At 36.6% G+C, this 16,756-nt stretch overlaps 2 protein-coding genes across 6 annotated transcripts in view; one reads left to right on the forward strand and one right to left on the reverse strand.

Moving 5' to 3' along the window:
• Positions 1-72: 72 nt before the first annotated feature.
• LOC109079285 (probable uridine nucleosidase 1) lies at positions 73-16,732 on the forward strand. 4 transcript variants are annotated; one of them, XM_042725890.1, is made up of 5 exons: positions 73-102; positions 579-769; positions 862-1,032; positions 16,039-16,113; positions 16,483-16,732. In XM_042725890.1, the coding sequence occupies exons 2-5, from the start codon at positions 605-607 to the stop codon at positions 16,483-16,485; spliced, it is 414 nt and encodes a 137-aa protein (XP_042581824.1). In that variant the 5' UTR covers positions 73-102; positions 579-604; the 3' UTR covers positions 16,486-16,732. The 4 variants fall into 4 exon arrangements, with proteins under 4 accessions (XP_042581824.1, XP_042581822.1, XP_042581823.1 ...); XM_042725888.1 differs by lacking the exon at positions 16,483-16,732 and having other exon boundaries at positions 16,039-16,158; XM_042725889.1 differs by lacking the exon at positions 16,483-16,732 and having other exon boundaries at positions 593-769; positions 16,039-16,158.
• The window catches only part of LOC109079278 (transmembrane protein 131-like), a 33,350-nt gene continuing 19,865 nt past the window's right edge, over positions 3,272-16,756 (reverse strand). Inside the window, exons 18-41 of one of the 2 annotated variants that reach the window (XM_042725885.1) lie at positions 16,142-16,246; positions 14,823-14,909; positions 14,300-14,452; positions 14,039-14,114; positions 13,808-13,922; positions 13,580-13,718; positions 13,356-13,465; positions 13,007-13,079; positions 12,656-12,807; positions 12,429-12,571; positions 12,133-12,316; positions 11,379-11,564; positions 9,117-9,272; positions 8,507-8,961; positions 8,230-8,414; positions 7,982-8,118; positions 7,097-7,218; positions 6,851-7,000; positions 6,591-6,744; positions 5,596-5,711; positions 5,354-5,441; positions 5,142-5,245; positions 4,917-5,059; positions 3,272-4,308 (exon numbers count right to left, since the gene is read on the reverse strand). In XM_042725885.1, the coding sequence (XP_042581819.1) occupies positions 4,048-4,308; positions 4,917-5,059; positions 5,142-5,245; positions 5,354-5,441; positions 5,596-5,711; positions 6,591-6,744; positions 6,851-7,000; positions 7,097-7,218; positions 7,982-8,118; positions 8,230-8,414; positions 8,507-8,961; positions 9,117-9,272; positions 11,379-11,564; positions 12,133-12,316; positions 12,429-12,571; positions 12,656-12,807; positions 13,007-13,079; positions 13,356-13,465; positions 13,580-13,718; positions 13,808-13,922; positions 14,039-14,114; positions 14,300-14,452; positions 14,823-14,909; positions 16,142-16,246 (3,594 nt within the window). In that variant the 3' untranslated portion in view covers positions 3,272-4,047. Of the gene's footprint in view, positions 4,309-4,916; positions 5,060-5,141; positions 5,246-5,353; positions 5,442-5,595; positions 5,712-6,590; positions 6,748-6,850; positions 7,001-7,096; positions 7,219-7,981; positions 8,119-8,229; positions 8,415-8,506; positions 8,962-9,116; positions 9,273-11,378; positions 11,565-12,132; positions 12,317-12,428; positions 12,572-12,655; positions 12,808-13,006; positions 13,080-13,355; positions 13,466-13,579; positions 13,719-13,807; positions 13,923-14,038; positions 14,115-14,299; positions 14,453-14,822; positions 14,910-16,141; positions 16,247-16,756 lie in introns of both variants that reach the window. The other variant, XM_042725884.1, reaches the window with a different exon arrangement.

Genomic DNA, 16,756 nt, shown 5'->3' on the forward strand with positions numbered 1-16,756 from the left:
ATAGTGTGTATGATAGTTCCACCTCCGCTGGTAAAATCTTTCAGAGGAAGTAGAGCGTGGTTGTCTTAAAAGTGGACTGAAGCTAATGCAAGACTGGAGTAGGTGAGCAACAGTAAAGCGAGTTTATGAAAACTGAAAACTAAAGTGATTCCATGATGAAACGATTTATTGAAAATGTTTACCCCGTTAAACGTACAAAGGCATACGCATTAGCATTTCTGCAGTTAAAGATTTAACCTGCAGAAAGTGACCTGATTAAAAGTTTGTATAGATAGATAGATAGATAGATAGATAACAACTGTAATAATAAAGAAAATATATTACAAAATATATTTCATTGTCATTTATACTGTTGTCTGTTATTTTTTTTTTATACAAATCATGTAAATCTTTTATATCACGTCAAATTTCATGTTAACTTGATTACACATTGCTTTACAGAAAGCTTATGAACTACTTGCTAGAACAAATGGTGCAAACAAGTACTGAGTTGGTTAAAAATGAACTAGTTACTTATCTCCATAGTTAACATCCCAGCCCTGTATTCCTTGTTGTAAATGATTAAGTGCCCTTACCAGACAGATGTTTCCAGAATCTAACCAGCATGGCTCAGAAGTTGCTGATAATCGACACAGACTGTGGCATAGATAATGCTCTGGCAGCTCCTGGTGTGAAGGTGTTGGGCATCACCTGCTGCTTTGGGAACACTGACGTGGATAATGTGTGTCAGAATGTGATTTGGGTTCTGACAGTCTGTCAACAAACCCAGGTCAGTGCAATTATAACAGTACCAATACAACTGTCAAGACCTAATGTGATTTGAATGTTAAGATTTCATTGTAATGCAATGTTTGATCTCAGATTCCAGGGTCTGCTGGTCCTCTAATCGGACCTGTGACAGGATTTAAAGACCACTTTGGCACCTATGGACTTGGAGATGTTCTGGAGAACTCTGAGATTTGGAAAGTGCAGATTCAGAAAGTGCATGCTGTTCATGCTTTAATAAGACTGGTAAATGAAAACCAGGGAGAGGTAAGCAAAAACTATTTAATAACTCTTTATTTCTAGAATAGTGGTTTAAAAAGTTTAATAAATAGAAATATTAAAGAACCCTTTAAGCAAAAGTAGCATTTTGTGTCAACATATGAATTATTTTGCTTGCTTTAAGTTAATAAACTGTCTTAGTTCATATGTTCTCAATTAAAGCTCAATTTTGAGGCACTATGGACTTTTTCCAAAGGTTTTGTTTATTTTATGTTGACGCGTAGTGTTTAGGAACATTAAATAAAGACATCCTGTTACCCTCATAACAACAAGATGAGCTGAAAATGAAAAAATAGCTAAAAAAAAAAATTATCAGCTCAAATCATATTAATTTATTATTTTCATTAATTCCCTTAATAATTGACATTTTTATTTAAGAATTAGAGTTCTAAAAGCTGGTAGAAATTAATAAAATAAATGGAAAAACCCTGTAATCACAAACAACATTGGTAATATATTGTAAACCATGAAGAATGTTTAGTTATTGAAACTTCTGGAATCATGAAACATTTTTTAATGAAAATGATTTGTAAATTAATTCTATTGCCACTCCTAGTTTGTTAATTAAAAAATAAAAGAGTTTGAAATTGAGCAGCATTGACATTCCTGCAAAAGTGTCAGAAATATCTTAAAGGGGATTCAAATATTTGACAATGGGAGTCAAAAAGGGTGAGAACCTCTGAGTTAGAGTGTTTGTTTCCTGCTGAATTTTGTGCTGCCATCCTGTGGTTGATAATAGAATGCACTTGCACAGCCCTGTTTGTTTACTCGTACGGTGAGCGTGATTTCACCAAGTACAACATGTTCCTGGATCAACATCCTTGTTGATCCTGGAACAACATTCCAATCAACCAGTCAGACTTGAGATATAACTTTTCAGGAAATATCTGTTTCAGGCTTACAATCAGAGTTAGGTGCTTCTATACCCTTGTTAAGCAGGTATCATTTCCCACTGATTTTAGGAATAAATTATGGGTAAGGTTAGGTTTAGGGGTAGGGATTGGGTTAAGTCTATGTATTTTATGTAAAAGTCTATGTAAAAGTGTATTTTTGGACATTAATGTTGATCCAGGAACATGTCTTACTTGGCAAAATCACGGTGACCTTACTCGTACACAGGTATCGCTCATAGCTCTTGGTCCATTGATTCACTTGGCTTTGACTGTTAGATTAGATCCCACCCTCCCTCAGAAACTCAAGGATCTGTACATTATAGGCGGTAACATGGAAGTTAAGAAAATGAGCTGCAGTACAAAAACTGGCCACCTTAAATGGATGGCAGCAAATTGTACTTTTCATATCAGTGATTATGTATTACATAGAAACCAAGGCAGTGCCAAGAACAGCACACTTTAGGACACATACCCCAGTCGGGACGCTTTCTACAGAGCTTCATCTGACTTCTGTTCATTTTCCAGGCAAGGGAAATCTGACACCAGATTTGTTGACCCAGCAAATACGCTGAAAAAAGATCATCTTGTCTTTGTGATGAGGACATGTTATCTTAAAAAGTTCAGCTGTATGCTGAAAGAAGCTTTACAAATAGCATAGAAATGCTTCTTTGCAATAGTTTTGTATTACAAGATTTCCATTTTCAAATGTAGCATCCTTTGCACTTTTTATTGGAGCAACTAACCCTGTTCTTTTATCGTTCCAAACCCCTTAATTTACAAAACACAAAAGAAAAATATTTGTAATAAAATAAGAAAAAGAGATTTCTATGGTGGGCTAGTAATGCATAACACAACGAAATCTCCACAACACAATGGAAGCAAGCCACAACAACCAAATTAGTCTTTTGTGTTGTGTTGTGGCAATTTCGTTATGTTGTACACTACTGGGCCACCGTAGATTCCTATCTACACAACCAAAACTTTGATGCTTCAAAAAGTTTATAAAGACATTGTAAAAGTAATCCATATTAACCATTCATTGATCCATTTAAATATGTGGGAAAAAGCCTAAATTAATTCTATTCATCATATAAAGTGATATGGTATCTGTTCAGAAGAATTGGATTAAACTTCTTGATTTATATGGATTGCTTACAATATTTTGTAATCTATTTGAATTATCAAACTTTTCATTGCATGGACAGAAATATCCTTATTGATGTTTTGAAAATGTAAATCTAGGTTTAAAACATGATGAGGTGAGTAAATTACAGTTTTCATTTTTGGGTGAACTATCCCTTGAACTTAGGCAGAAATAAAATGAGAAGTCAATATTCCAGCCTGATATGTTTATTTCAACCAATGTGACCAAAACATTCACTCTTGAAGTGACTAATGAATGACGCACAGAACACATTTCAAGGTCTTTAAGCTCCCTCAAATTAAAAGCCAATTTCAGCAAATGAAACTTTTCACTTTAAGCAGAGGGCAATTAAAATAAAAATAAAATCTGAATCCTGAATACATTTACGATTTGGCTTTGACTCAGAGGGGTTCAAATCAATGTGGTAATTGTAGTCTTAGCAACCACTTGTATCTTTCCGAACGTTAAATCAACCAACAAATATGGCCAGAAAATGCTCTAAAATGAATGAAAACATCTTAAACCAAAATGACAGCATTGTAGGAGTGGGGTTTTACACAAAGTGCTTATTTTAAGGTTGAGTAACACTGCATCTTGCATTTTAATATGGTAATACTGGACCATATACTTTAATTCCAATGTAGTATAACTCAAAACAGGGAATCTCTAAAATCATAAAGAAAAACACCCCTACCAGGGCAATAGCATTAAGCCAATGTCTTCAATCTTTTATTTGCTTTGTCAGCTAAAATTGAACTTAAGGCATTTTTATGATACCCCACTAAAATAAATAGGATTGTATTTTGAGGGGGACTTGTAAATGCAACACTGGGTTTCCAGTGGACATTTGTCAAGATTTCTTCCAATCATTAAAATGATCTTGGTGTACAACATACTGTTCAACCAGGAAAAATAAAATAAGATTAGAAACCACTGCATTTTCTCTGTTGCCCAGTGGGCTGTGTCTCAGATGCCATTGTTGTTGTCGGGGCTGTTAGGCCAGGGCTCTGAGTTCCAGCGACTGAGTGAGGGAGACCACCCCATGCTCCAGGGGTTGTAGGTGCGGCCTATGTCATTGGGAGCAGGTGTGGGCGGCGCAGTGTGGCTGACCAATTCAGGGAGAGCAGAGGAGGTAGGAGGACTGAAGGAGTGCAGGGTGGAGTCATTGCCAGTGGACCAGATGGACCTGCTGAAGGACCAGGGACTGTGCGCACTCCCCAAAATGGACTGAATACAGGCAGAAAGAGAAGATGATCATCTCATAACCTGCAGAACTACCTTTACATACAGTCAGGGGTAATCTGAAAAATGTTAAGCATCTGGCTTATTGCTATATATACACACACACACTACTGTTTTCTTATGTTTTCTTATGTATGTCTTATTCTCACCAAGGCTGCATTTCTTTGATCAAAACTACAAACAATAATACAGTTAAGCAAAACTGTTTGCAAACAAAACAGATACAGCAATACTGATGTGATGAGGTCACAGATGTATTGTAGAGTATTTTACAATGGATTAAAAAGTAAAAAAAAAGCAGCATTTATTTATAAATAAATATGTTTGGATCAGCAGCATTATTAATAAAAAGCTTTTGTAACATTATAAATGTCTTTACTGTCACTTTTGATTAATTTGATGCATCCTTGCTGAATAAATGTATTTGAAAAAACTGCTGATCCAAACATTTACAGTAGTGTGTAATGGTTCAAGATTAATCTGAAAATAACCTTGATATCAAAAAAGTCACTGTAATTTCTGTGATACTCTTTGGGATCACAGGTGTCCATTTGAATGAGACATGACAATGTGACAAGAAAGCGATATCTTACAGTTGTAGGAGTTGCTGGAGATCCAGTGCTGGCAGCCCAGGAATTATTTGGCTCAGTATCCCAGATGGACGGGGACATTGGAGTGTAGTCAGGCCAACTCTGCTGGGGCTCTGAACTCTTGGGAACAGTCATGCCTCTGAAAACTAATACAGAGAAAAACCACAATATTGGATATATTGCAATTTTATTTTAAAATTTTGCATTTTATTTAAACATTTTGCATACCTCCAGAAAGATTAAGTGGGTTGTTGGGTCCAAAAGCAGAGAAAGAATTAACCGGTCCAAAACTGGGGCTGCTGGTGGTGTCTGTTGGGCTCCACAGTCCAGAGCTAAAAAGTTATTTTTTTTTTTTTATAAATCTTTTTCACAATTATAAATATACTTGTAAAACAGATGAGAAAGAAGGTTAAGTGATGTTTCATTATAAGCCACTGCACCTGTCAGATCCATCACTCTCCACTGATGTCATGTGAGATAGTGTCACCTTCCCCAGGCTGTCAGCTTTACTAGCTGAGCCACTGCCACCTGTAAAAACAACAGCACACCACTTGTATAACATTTACATGTAAATCTGTGGCAAGGGGTACTTTAAAATAAATATCAGTGTTAAAATAATAATCAGTAATGACCTCAAATTTTCTGTTCATGCACCACTACAAGTTGATCCATGCAAACTCACCAGGGCTTTTGTCATAGCCAGCAGCTACAGCTGCAAAAGTTGGATTTCCATTCTGACCAGGCAGAGAAGCCGACTTGGTGAGCTTATTCCCTGGAGCCTTCTTCAAATTAACCTCGCTATAAAAATATACAAGAAAAACAATGTCACTCATGGATTTCCTGCACAAACTTGATAAAGCCAGGAAATGCCTTGATGCCAATTACCCAAATGCAGGTTCTAAAACTAACATTTAGCCACACTGTCCATTCACCAATTTAATATTCACTGGCCAAAAATACTTTTTAACAGTATGAACCTGTATGTGCATTATTTCATGAAGAAAAAACACATACACACTTGCAAATATTATCAATAAAAATTATATTATTAGTAGCAATACTAATAAATTATTATTATTAATAAAAAATACTATTTTATTTAATAAATTAATTAATAAAGACACAAATATTATTATTATTTTACATAACAGTAAAATTACAATTCTAACATTTATTGTTGTTTTTCCTTTCATTTCAGATGTTAAACCTTTGCTTTTACTTTGGCAGGGAAACATCTTTTGAAATGCCTCTCTTTTGACAGATTTATAAACATTACAATTTTGGGAAGATGCTTGGCGCATGTTGTATTTTCAAACATGTTATAAGTGACTCAAACGCACACTCAGCACTTGCAGACAGTTTGTGTGGAGCAGCATTTACTTCAAAGCAGCATTACTCACATGAAAAGATCACACTTTGAAACACGCAGTGCATCAGATTACATATTTATATAATTACAACGGTCTCTGGGATTTGATCTATGTGCTAAACAATGGCGTGTTCTCAGGCATTTTAAGAATTAATGAAAAAATAATAATAATTACCAGCCAAGCGGGGAGTATAATTTTTTCATTTACTATACTTTCATATTTGGCACTTGCAAAGTGTTATTTTAGGCCCTACCCAAATGTGTTCTATTATTACGTGCACTTCAAAGCACACGCCCATTAAAGTTACCTGCTGGTGTGAGGCACACTGCCATAGCTTCCACGAGGCACCAGGATAGGGGAGGTTGGGGGTGGTGAACAGGTTCTGGACATGACTGAACTGGGGCCTTTCAGGAAGGGGTCTGCATACATGGTCTGCATAGATATCTGCTGAAGACTGTCCGCTGCTAATAAAACATATGACACAAATATTTAGATACTTAGGAGTACATAAAGCAACAAACTGACTCATAATGGAGTACAGGTTACGCTTCCAGATTCATTGCTTACAGTTGCCAGTTTTGAGAGGAACATCCCATTCTGGTGGGGGGGAATCTTTCTCTCCTTCTGATCCGCTGCTATGACCCAATTCCTGCATGGAGCCATTGACTATAAACTTTCCATGCGGAGATGGCCGATCATCACCTATCTTCCCACTGACTACTCAGGCAGACAGAATAAAAGGGGTTTCAAAATGGTTTTTAGAGTTAACAGGGATTCAAATGTTGGGTGGAAAAGCTGAAATCTGACACTTACTTTTGCTCAGAGCTCGTGGTTTGGTGACACTGTGAATTCCTGTATTGGCAAGGGTTTTGGTGAAGGTCTTGCGCTGCTTATCCTGTTTTTCCAGGGGAGTGACGTAAGGGAGTTCTAGGGAGCTGTATAGAAAAAAAATTAAGACACTGATATTAAAAAAAAGATTCAGAGTGAGAGTAATGATGGAGATGGTGAAGATCACCTACGTACGTCTGATGCAAAGTTTAAAATGTTAGACCCCTTTTGAAGAACGAACAGGTGTGCTGCATTTTTAAACAAAACCTGTCCAAAGTTTATTTGGAGTCCAATTTGGCATTTCAAAATAGCTCAAGAGCATGAATTTCCTGTATCTTATTAGTTGTTGAACTTTGTCAAACTGCCATTGGTCCATGATGTTTACATAATAGGCTGATGTGCTCTAGGGCTCCACTTTATTTGACATAAAATGTATTCTTTACAGCGAAGTTGTGAATGCACTGGAAAGATACTGTATAGTTGAAATTGAAGTTGAACTTTGTGATACTGACTCTTTTTATTTTTTGTTTAACACTGTAAAGCAGTTTAAGCCATTTTTATTAAAGCACTATATAAGTGAACAAGACTTGACTGGAGTGCTGAATTGCAGAGCTGGTGAAAACATATCCACATCCTTACGATCAGATGCTTTCCTAAATGCTCTTTTCTCACTGCTGTCAATATTGTGGTGTGTTTGTTGTATTATTGAGAGGATTGCGTACAGCACATTTTAAAATATTCATCTAAGCACAGCTCCCAGCAGAGCGGCACATGGCAATGCAGACATATCTACCTACCTCTTCACCATCAGTATCGGGGCCTAGTGATAAAGAAATCATACGTCACCTTCAGTGACAGCTCTGAACAAACCTGGATTTTTCCACTTGATTCTCCTTCTTTGTGGTTGGTTGTTTCTTAGTTTTTGGTTTAGTGGGGGAGGGAGTAATTTCTTCTCTTTCTTTTCCATTGTCCACTGACACAGATTTTCCTCTCACCTTCACTGGTTCCTGATTAATAATACAAATTATAGTCAGAGAGTGCATTTCGAATGTACATTTTAGAGCAAGTTTGTTTTGGGGTTTTCTCTGGTGGGTCTAGCATGTTTCACATGTATGTACCTCTTTAATATTGGTCTCCATGTCTGGGTTAGAGGTCTCTGTGGTAGTAGAAGAGCTGTCATCGTTGTCTGCCAGTGGCTCTTTTAAATCTTCTCCTTGAGTCTTTCCCTTTGTTTTCCTATCTTTCTCCTCTTTCTTTTTAAGAGCTTTTGTTTTATTCTTCACTTTCCCTTTTGATTCATGCACTGAAAAATAAGTAAATTAACAGAAATTATACTGTGCATAAATTAAGATAAATTAATCTATATTTTTATGCTGATGTATTGTTATATATTACCTTTGTTTTGTGAAGACTGTTGTGAATTGTGTTCTGAAGACACGTTAATGGCAGGAGACTCAGGCCTGTCAAGGTCTTTGTCCATGGCTGCCAGAAGTCGGTTGTAATCCTGTTCTTCTGTACTGTTGGCCCTTGTGCTGCTGGACTGTGAGGGTCCTGAGCTTGGGAGGTCCTCCAGGAGGCCCGAGCCCTGCTGCTGCTGTTTGGAACTCCGGGCCTTTCGATTAGTCAGCTGGCTGAGTCCTTGGCCGCTATCTTTATTGAGCGGAAAGCTGGAGGAGGGTTGCATAGATCCAGAGCGGCCTGAACCAGATCTGGGCTTGCTGTCTGGCAGAACACCATTGCTGTTGGAACTGGAGTGCGGACCACTCTGCCGACCCCCAGCCCGCCCACCAACGCTTGACCCATACATTCCTCTTGTCGAGTTCTGGTTTGAGTCGGCAAAATCATTCAAGCTGCAACAGATCAAATGCATTTTGTAAAGCATCTTACATAAAATGTGAATCAAATAAGAATGCTCATTTCTTATTTGAACATATCTTATAAAGAAATATAAATTCTTTATAAATTAAGGACATAACATTTAAAAAAAAAAAATATTTTCACTCACTTAGCATCACTTTGAATTCGTACAATTTCCCTGAGATCAAATGGTTTTCCAGTCTCCATGGGAGAGTTGGATTCCACAGACATCCGTCGTTTGAAAGGCTCCCATATTCCCTGGGCCTCCAGATAGGCAGTAGCGATGACCAGCAGGAACATGGAGCTAGAGAAATATCAGACTGTTAATCATCCACAGAAAGAGAGACAAGTACGTTATTAAAGGTATAGTTCACCCAAAAATGAAAATTTGATGTTCATCTGCTTACCCCCCAGGGCATCCAAGATGTAGGTGACTTTGTTTCTTCAGTAGAACACAAATTATGATTTTTTTTTACTTCAGCCATTGCAGTCTCTCAGTCGTACAAGGCATGGCAATGGTAACAGAATCTATGAGTAAAAAAAAAATGCACAGACAAATCTAGATTAAACCCTGCAGCTCGTGATGTGTAAAGACACAAAACGATCGGTCTGTGCAAGAAACTGAACAGTATTTATAAAACTTTTTTTTTTTAAACCTCTGATTCACGCAATGTCGGAACTGTTAGAACTCCTGTGAAGTGCATTCACAGCAGCAGCCGCCTGAGGCATCATCTTCTTCTTTTTGCTTTATGGCGGATCGCAGACTTATAAGTGCATTACCGCCACCTATCTCTTAAGTGGACCATTGACACTCTATCTACAATCTCAATTAGGAGTGGCACTGATAAGTCTGCGATCCGCCATAAAGCAAGAAGATGATGAGGCCTCAGGCGCCTGCTGCTGTGAATGCACGTTCACAGGAGTTCTAACAGTTCAGACTATGTGTGAATCAGAGGTAAAAAAATCAATATAAATACTGTTCAGTTTCTTGCACAGACAGATCTTTTTGTGTCTTTACACATGTATCGTCATGAGGTGCAGGGTTTAATTTGGATTTGTCTGTGCATGATTTTTACTCCCATAGATTGTTACCATTGCCATGCATTATATGACTGAGAGACTGCAACGCCTGAAGTTAAAAATCATAATTTGTGTTCTACTGAAGAAACAAAGTAACCAACATATAGAACACACCCTAAACAATCAGATTAACACAAAACTATCAATTTTTCCAAAAAAATCCATACAATCTCGCGTGTTTAAAACATAGGAATATTTTTCTAATTCTTTTTAATGTATAATATTGCTAATACAATATAAAAACAATGCACAATTTACATAATATCTATAAGCAAACATTTGTCTTAAGGGGTCATGAACTGCCTTTGTTGTTTATTTTGTACTGTTCTCTGAGGTCCACTTATAATGTTATCAAGATTTTCATATAAAAAACATCGTAATTTAGAAGTAATAGGCTATTTCCTGTCCTGTTTTGACCCCCTTCATTAGAACGCTCTGTTTGAATAGGTGTGGCAGACTGTAGACTCAAAGGAAACGCCCACTGCTATGACTTGCTAACAGTTGTGTATGTTTGACAGCTGACATTCATAGATGGATGCTGCTGTGATTTAGGTTAAAAACACATAAAAACTAATCAAACGATCTGTTTAATAGACAAAGCAATAGTGACCACATAATGAAGAAAGTTACTCACACTTGTGTGGTGCGACATCGGATCCAATATAGTCAGCATAGCTTTGTCTTTTAGTTTCAATCTTTCTGAAAATCCTGTGTCGAATTGTGCCATGTTTGAAAACGAATCCGTGGTAAAATTAAGTGAACGGCAAGTATTTACTGACACGGTCTGGCACTTCATTAAAAATAACGTTCATCATATAAAGTTTATTGTTTGGTTACTGCATAGACTTGCCTTTGCCGCTCTTTTCATTACCTACTACATGCGCGAATCAGTGGGCGGGGCTTAACAGGCAGTGATGTAAAGTCAGACGTTGATGATCTTCTGCGGAGGCGGTGTTTAGCCACACTATTACATCATAAAATGGCACATTCCACAACTTGTCATTTTGGCAGACTGGCTTCAATATAAGCTGTTTTTGACGAGAAAGTTTTGAGTTCTGAAACTTTTTATAGCGCAATGACATCTTATTTATCAAAAGGGAATTTGGATTTCGCAGTTCATGACCCCTTTCACATGACTTTCTTTAGTCTAGTTATTTTAATCATGAATCTTCAAAAAACAGAAAGTAACCCCATTAATCTGCAAAAAGCAGTGTGGACAGTAAATTCTAAACATCAGATTAAAAAAACAAATCAGAATTGTGTGCCATGTAAACAAAGGCATCGTTTAGACTTTCTTAACCATCAGGTTATCAGATATGAGAAATCAGACCTCATAATGAGGGAGACGATGATGTAGAGCTCGAGCTCCCAGTTGGGTCGGGGAAGGGTCTCAGCACACACTGCTAGCATGTGATATGGCAATGATGCATTCAGCACAAATGCGAACACTGAACCCCCCGCAGTCACCAACTTCAGCTCCCGGATCACTCTGGATGATGTGAAATCTGGTGTAAACCTGTATGAATTCACAAGACAGAAGAGAGTTAATCATCTTACTCCAACCATTCTAATATGCTGATTTGGTGCTCAATTATTGCTACTCTATTAAAAAAGGTCTTATTATTGTCAATGTTGAATACAGCTTAATATTTTTGTGGAAATAATGATACATTTTTATGATACATGATACATAAATTCTTTGATGAATAAAAAAAAAAAAAACTTCAAAAGAACAGCACTTATTTCTAAACATCTTTACTGCTACCTTCAATCAGCTTGAGGCATCATTGCTGAATTAAAGTATTAATATTACTTACCCCAAATATTTGAATAGCAGTGCATAAATGAACATTGCTAATACCAAGATAATCAATTACATTTTAAAATGTATTCAAATAGAACTTAAAATAAATTGTAATATTACTGGTTTAACTAACTTTTTGACCAAATAAATCAAGACTTGATGAGCATAACAGAATTATTATAATAATAATTATGGCTTTTCCAAACATTTGACCAATAGAAATCAGAAAACCTCACAGTGCTGTACTGGTCCTTAAAAAAGTAACCATGAAATCACTTACAGTATCACGAGGTCTTTTGAAGTGTTTGGCTTGAGTGCAAATTCTTCACAGTTGAGAACTTTGAAGCCATAACCCTCACATACATTGCCACTGATCTCCATAGATCGGATGTGAATTGGAAGAAGCCCTGTGTTCTCCAACCTGAAAGTCCTTCGAAGAGTGAAGTTTGGTTCCTTGGCTTTAGCTTGAAGAAATAAGTAACATTTACTAGACATTTACTAAACATAAGCAGTATGTAAACAGAAAGGTACAGAATCTCAAACTAGTTTATACCAATGAAAACATCTGACACTTACCGTCTGAACAGTCTTTGAGAAATGCCTCAGTGAGCTTAAACCTCAGAGAGCTGCCGAGACCTGGGGTTTTACCAGCCAGTCTCAGACTCTCTGTGGTGCCTTGACCATGAACCATGATCAAGTCTACTACTGTCAAGTTGTTCCTGTGCAAACATGACAAGGGTAATGTACAACAGTACTCTCACACCATTCTATTTTCAGCATTCATTTTGGCAAACTAAGCTCACCTGATGACTAGCAGAGAAGAGACACTGTGATTGGTGATGGGTCTAAACCTCACGTTGAAAGACTTCACCTCCCCAGGCATAAGGAGCATGTTGTATACATAGGGCCGAGTTAAACCTTCCACAAATCCTGTGGAACTCTTCATCACTGAAGACTGACACACATACAGAAATCATTAGCAACAAAAAGATACACCATAACCACTGTACAGCAATTCTTAATTTTGGTGGATATCATACAATGAATTTTGGAAAGCAGAAGAATGAAGTAAAATTTATTCAATTAAACAACAAAATGTCACTACAATGTTACAATACTTGCTTTTTATGTATTTTTCTGTCCTTGTTACTTACATGATTTTTATAAACCTGGAATTCCAGTGTATTCATGTCAATGTTGATGTTAGACAACTTTCCTAAAGGAAACCTTTAAGAACAGTAAAAAGACATCAGATGAAATCAGTATTAGTGCAAAAATACTGACATTTTCTGTGATACATAGTTATATGAAAAAATACAGGATTTTCACAAGATATCTTAAATAGCTCTATTTTCTCAATTGAATTAGCTAGCTATATTTTGTTTTTATAATATCAAACTTGCTATTTCTCACAGACAATATAAATAAGTCTTCATACATGAAAACACATCACATCATATATAAGGGTCTATAACTGGTTTAGTGCATAGGAAGTGCCTTTACCTGTCAGCAAGTCTGCCTGTGAACACTGAGGGATTCGGGTAAAGAGCCAAAGGAACAACCTGAACGTAGACTGGGACATCGGCTGAGTTTTCTAGAATCACTTCCTCTTCCTACAAAGACACAAGTTCACATCAATGTATTTCACTTGAGGGAAAACACTATAGTTGATTTAAACATGCTAAAATGTGTTAAAATGAGCTGAGTTGACTTGTGTATACACTCACTGATGAGCTGTTGGTGTTTGTGAGAGGAAAATGAATCTGTTGTGATGAGTTGACCAGTGAGGGCCATGTGAGCTGCGCTAAGATCTTGGCCTGCACATTCTTCTGCAGATCTGTGTTCACTTCAAAGAAAGCTTCAACCCTAAACAAAAAAGAGAATCATATCAAAGATACTATACATCTACTGTATGGTAATCTAAACTGGTTTAAAGCCAGATGTATTGGACTCACTCAAGGCCTGATTGCTCTTTGAGCTCTCGCCATCTTTTCAGGAGCCGCTGATGCAGATCTACATCAGCGTCCCATATGTCCTCCTGCATAACTAATCCATGGGGCCTGGATTCAGCTGCAGAAAAAAAAAAACACACACACAAACACAAGAGAAGTATTCAATGAAACCCATGCATAAAAAAAAAAAACAAGTAAATTAGGAAAAAAGACTTTGATATACAGAAAGCATACATTTTAATACAAACGGTAATCCCACATAACAGTGATCACCACACTGCAAGCTGGCATCAAAATAAATGTTTGCTATCTGGAAAAGGAGGGAAAAAAACTCTAATTAATTTTTAGGACATAAAACATTTGATTCATCCAAAATTATTCTACATTGTACTATTGTAGTTATAGCATAAAATAAACTGAGCAAACTGTGTGCAGGTGCATTTAAGTGAGGGTAGATTTAGTGTAGCATTATAGTGTTGTAACTGGGCCTGGCACCTTGGACTTTCGTCTGGGTTCCAACTCCACTTTGTTATTGCGAAGTCGTTTGAAGTAAAACCGGACGTCCTCTGTGAGAGAGCGAATTTGATGAAGCCTAACTTTCTGTGAGAATGAACTCTGTATGCTGAATCCTTGGTGAACAACTTTTCCCTACATAAAAAAAAACACAAACACACACACACTCAGTAAAAAAAAAAAAAAAAAATCTAAAATGGTCCTAAACCTAATGAATGGTCTGCTGTTGTTTAAAAATAACAGTGGTTTGCAAAACAGGTCATGTTAGCACATGGCACTGGACACAGGGAGTGGTGTTCAAACAGTGCCTGGGGGTAAAAGCAAGGATGAATCACACATGCTCACATTACATGTGTCTTCATTACTTTGAAATCTCAATGAACAGGTCATTTTGAATGATTATTTAAAAAAACAGAGACAAAAGAATACTTACGACTTATGATTTTGAAAAGGACACTGAGGATTAAAAAAAAAATAATAATAATAGAGAATTGATTTTACTTACCGGGAATGAAGGAGGAAGAATGATTTGTTTAGGTGAACAGCTTAATGTTCCTACTGCTATGAGAGCCTTTACAGGGATGGTCAGTATCTGAAACAGACACGGATAAACTGAAGGCTTGGAAAGCACTGCTCATTTGTTTCCATTGTGGTGTAAATGTGTAGATGTGTAAATGGGTCTGTGTGACAACACCGTCACTGATTTATAAATGAAAACTTTCTATTTGTTTTTTTACATAATTCTTATATACTCTCATATATCCACATGCACATATATATACACATTTATTAGGGCTGGGATGATACGCTAATCTGCCCATTCAATACTATCCCGATACTTATGTGCCGATTCAATATATTTTGCAATAATTGAGTATTGAGATTGTATAACTATTGCGATTCTATATTACAATTTATTTTGATTTTGTTTGCTTATTAAAGACTAGACAATGGAAAATACTTGAACACACCCTTAAAGAGACTGTAAATGAGTCATATTAACAAAAACAATGCATCACATCTTTCTGAACTTTTATTACAGGGGCATACACATACACAGTGTATATTTTAAAATACCTTGAACCATGAAACTTTCAAGTAACAAAATCCTGAACATGCACATGAATATAATAGTCAAAAGTTTAAAAAAATGAGTACAAAAAAATACTTTCTGAAATAAAATAAAGTTCTGTTACTTTGCATACGGTTTTAATCATGTTTAGTCATCTTTTCCTGGCAGTGTGTAAAATCCAAAGTGTTTCCACACTTGGGATTCAAAACGTGAATGTGCAGGAAGAATTCTCAAAGAGGTTAGATCCTCTGCCTCTGTCATGGCTTTGCTTTCTTGCGCCGGCTTAAAACTTATTCGACGTCATCTAATTCAGCGGCACTGTGCATGCAGACCGCTTGTTGTATTACAAAGCACCGCAATGTATTTATTATGTATATTTGTATAGTACAATGTACTTTGATGTCATACGCTGATTGGTCTGCGTGCTGCTGCTTCACGTCGAACACACCTATATATTTCGCCCTCTGTTGTAATAAAAGCGCTAACTTCTCCCGACCACCTCTTAGGAAAAGTAAAATAATACAAGATAAATCAATTCTGAGATAAACCAATCGATTTTTAAATTGTTTCAAAAAGAATCACAATAGTTAGGCGAATCGATTTTTTCTCCCACCCTTAACATTTATCAATGGTATTAGTTATTTTAAAGATCACAGATCCCCCTTGTCAAGCACCAGCTCTAGCACAACGACCAGCACCATTTTTGTGGAAAAGAAGAACAGAGGTAAGAATTTTCTGGATGAAACACATACCTCATAGTCTGTTGTAATATGTACAGCTCCATCATATATTCCCTCTAGAGCTTTTGCCACCAAAGTGACTTTAAACGCTGCGTAGTAGCCTGAGGCTAAAATGACCTGTGAGGAAACAGACATGCAATACGGAGTTATTAACACCTACATGTTCTGTAGCAATCCTGTTTTCCTAAACAAATGAACATACATACTCCAATGTAAGTTTATTATGAAGTATAGAAAAGACACATTTCTATGCAAAGAAACATTTCTATGCAAATTGGCCAACTTGGTTTACATTGCCTCACTTTGGGTCTTTGAAAAATTAAAAATTTCTAAAATAATGTCTTTGCTTGCAGTAAACCAAAACCACAAATCTTGCAACACTTCTGCAATTTTACCACAAGTACGGACATGCAAAGATTCCACCGGAAGTCCTATGTCTGCCTGCAGATATAATATAATCTGTACAATCTGAGATAGCCAAGTATGGAGTTATTTTTCCAATCTTTAAAATCTGCAACATTTTCACTGACATAAATAAAGACCATAAAAAGTTTAGAATACATAACAGTTTCATAAAATAAAATGTTATACATGTTTATTGTAGGAGATTATGTCATTTCAGTTCTT

Source organism: Cyprinus carpio, chromosome B6, assembly GCF_018340385.1.
Source record: "Cyprinus carpio isolate SPL01 chromosome B6, ASM1834038v1, whole genome shotgun sequence".
NCBI classification, from domain to species: domain Eukaryota; kingdom Metazoa; phylum Chordata; class Actinopteri; order Cypriniformes; family Cyprinidae; genus Cyprinus; species Cyprinus carpio.

Excerpts from the sequence above, each read along its gene's own strand:
- LOC109079285 (XM_042725888.1), top strand. The coding sequence starts at position 605 with ATGGCTCAGAAGTTGCTGATAATCGACACAGACTGTGGCATAGATAAT. Across the intron at positions 770-861 it reads CAGTCTGTCAACAAACCCAG|ATTCCAGGGTCTGCTGGTCC; the intron begins GTCAGTGCAATT and ends GTTTGATCTCAG. Across the intron at positions 1,033-16,038 it reads TAAATGAAAACCAGGGAGAG|ATCACAGATCCCCCTTGTCA; the intron begins GTAAGCAAAAAC and ends GTTATTTTAAAG.